The sequence below is a fragment of the Myotis lucifugus genome, unplaced genomic scaffold (assembly GCF_000147115.1).
Source record: "Myotis lucifugus unplaced genomic scaffold, Myoluc2.0 scaffold_498, whole genome shotgun sequence".
NCBI lineage: Eukaryota > Metazoa > Chordata > Mammalia > Chiroptera > Vespertilionidae > Myotis > Myotis lucifugus.
In genome coordinates, this window is record NW_005871546.1 from 100,097 (window position 1) to 102,525 (window position 2,429).

A 2,429-nucleotide genomic window follows, 5' to 3' on the forward strand; every position below is an offset into this window, starting at 1 on the left:
CTGCTCCAGGCCCATAGGGATGAGCCCCAAGGAATGGCACGCAGTGCAGTACGGGGTGGGCTATTCTTCTTGGGGAGGAGCGGGACTGCAGCCCCGGCCCAATCCCTGCCAGCCCCAGACAGGGGCAAGGCTCTTGCTCACAGGGGTGGGGATGCTGAATGAGGAGATGGCCCCCGGGTGCTGGAGTCGGCCCAGTGGGCATGCTATGTCCAGGGGGCCGCTGGGCCCGTCCTGGCCAGCTGGACCCAGGGCTGTGATGGGCCGTGGAGGGAGCAGGGCCGCACCTAAAGCAGGAAGTGGGAGCCGGGAGTCCTGGGCTGCACGTGCCACTCCGCCAGGCACTCTCCTGCTCGCCATCCTGGGCTCAGGTGCCCCACCGCTGCTCGGACTTCCTCCTCAGCCGAGAGGGGCACTAAAATAAAGAGGAGCGTCTTGAGGGGCACCAGTCCCACCAGCTCTGGGCTACAGGGACTCTGCAGGGATGGGGCTCCTCCCAGTCTGATCTGCACAAACCAGACGGTGTGACTTGGACAGCCCCTCACCTGCCCCACACATACATGCACGCACGCACGCACACGTACGCAGACAGACAGACAGACACACACACACACACACACACACACACACGACTGCAGACTTCAGGAAAGTTTGCAGGCTGGATACTGAACAGGGAATAAATAAAGGGAAGTGCAGCCCTGGCCTTCAAATCACAGGGACCAAGGTGGTGGCTGGCACCAGCCTGGCCACCCCCTGTCCTCTGTGGGCAGTTAGTGTGGTTACATAAAGCCAATACACAGGCCCTCTGGGGGAAAGGGCACGGGCTCCCATGTGCTCTGTGGATGAAGGCCACCCTGTGCCTGCTCCCAGGGACACTGCCAACCGGCAAGCTCCAGCCCACAGCACCCAACTCTCTGCTTAGCACCAACAGGGGCATCTTCTCACCTAATCCCTTCCGAGGCCCCCCAGGTAGACCTCAACACCAGTTTTCAGCCCAGAATCTGGGCTCAAAGGAAGTGACCTGTCCAAAGGTCACCTGCCGTGATGGGTAGCAGCATCAGGCTTAACTGCACATCTATTTAACCCCAAAGCTTACAGCTCAGTACAGTTCCCAAGCCCCCTCCCCACCTGCCTGACTGTCTGCCCCTAGACCTCTGGTGCCACATGCCCCATTTTATCTTCTTCCCAGCAGTTGATATAACCTCTCTCCTGTCTGCCTCTGGCTGGGAGGGAGAGCTTGTCAGAAGTACAGACTCATGTGGCCTGTTCACCACCCACACCCATGACCAGCTAGAACCCAAGCTTGTCCATCTGCAGTGGTTCTCAACCTTCTGGCCCTTTAAATACAGTTCCTCATGTTGTGACCCAACCATAAAATTATTTTCGTTGCTACTTCATAACTATAATGTTGCTACTGTTATGAATCGTCATGTAAATATCCGATATGCAGGATGGTCTTAGGCGACCCCTGTGAAAGGGTAGTTTGACCGCCAAAGGGGTCGTGACCCACAGGTTGAGAACCGCTGGTTTAGTGAGTCAGACACTGAACATCTGCAGAGCACCAGGCCTGCAGGATGGATGCAACACTCCCTCCCTCCTGGGCAAGTTGGGGCAAGGATGGGGAGTAGTGAAAAGGCTCTGCAGAGGAAAAAAGGGAAGGTGGGCGGGAAGTCAGGGGAGAGGCATTTTAGAGAATGTCCCCAAGAAGGTGCAGTAGAGGTCGGGGCGCCTCCTGTATAGGACAGCTGGCTGGCTGACCTCCCAGTGGGGGCTCTTTAAGGCCACAGGGACTACAGCGGGCAGTTCAGGGGAGGGGGAGTGACCTAGGAGACAAGGGCAACCAGCACAGCCAGCACACTCTCTTCCTGCTCATCACTCTGCACCCTGTGTGGGCGGCCCAGCTCCCTCAGGTCCAGCTTGTCAGCGCCCTTCTGGCCGGGGACTTGGCAGGCTGCCCGTGCCCACTGGCTCAGGGCACGCTGAAGACGGAGGCGAGGCCTCCTGGGAGTTTTACGGGCTCTGTACTCTTTCCCACACCCTTCCCCAGCAGGCGGGACATGGAGAGGAAGGTGATAGTTTCTCTAGGTAGGAGGGTGGGGAGCACCCTGGGCCATTCCCGCCCCAAGCTACCTGACTGGGTGACCAGGGGTAGCTACACACCTGTACCTAATTTCTTCCCCTCGGGGGTGGGGGCTGTGAAGACCAAGGTCCAGGGGACAAGGCAGTGTCAGCACAGCCTTGGTCCCAGGGAGCAGCCCTGAAAGCCGCTCACTCACCCCCCTCCCCAGGAGGCACCGGTGACTGGCCTAGAACGTTTTCCTCTCTAGGATGGAGCCCCAAAGTGTCAACTCAGCTCAGAAGGGCCCCCAAAGGATGCCTCCACCTGTGGCATTTGAGGCCTGTAACTGAGGGAGAGGGGCAGGCGGAGGGAC

The 2,429-nt window shown here is 59.0% G+C and overlaps 1 protein-coding gene across 1 annotated transcript in view; it reads right to left on the reverse strand.

Annotated features, from left to right (window-relative positions):
• MCRIP2 (MAPK regulated corepressor interacting protein 2) overlaps positions 1 to 2,429 on the reverse strand; it is a 13,045-nt gene that overhangs the window by 1,621 nt on the left and 8,995 nt on the right. The window contains exon 4 of the mRNA XM_023744937.1: positions 142 to 203. Within this exon, the coding sequence (XP_023600705.1) occupies positions 142 to 203 (62 nt within the window). The remainder of the gene's footprint in view (positions 1 to 141; positions 204 to 2,429) is intronic.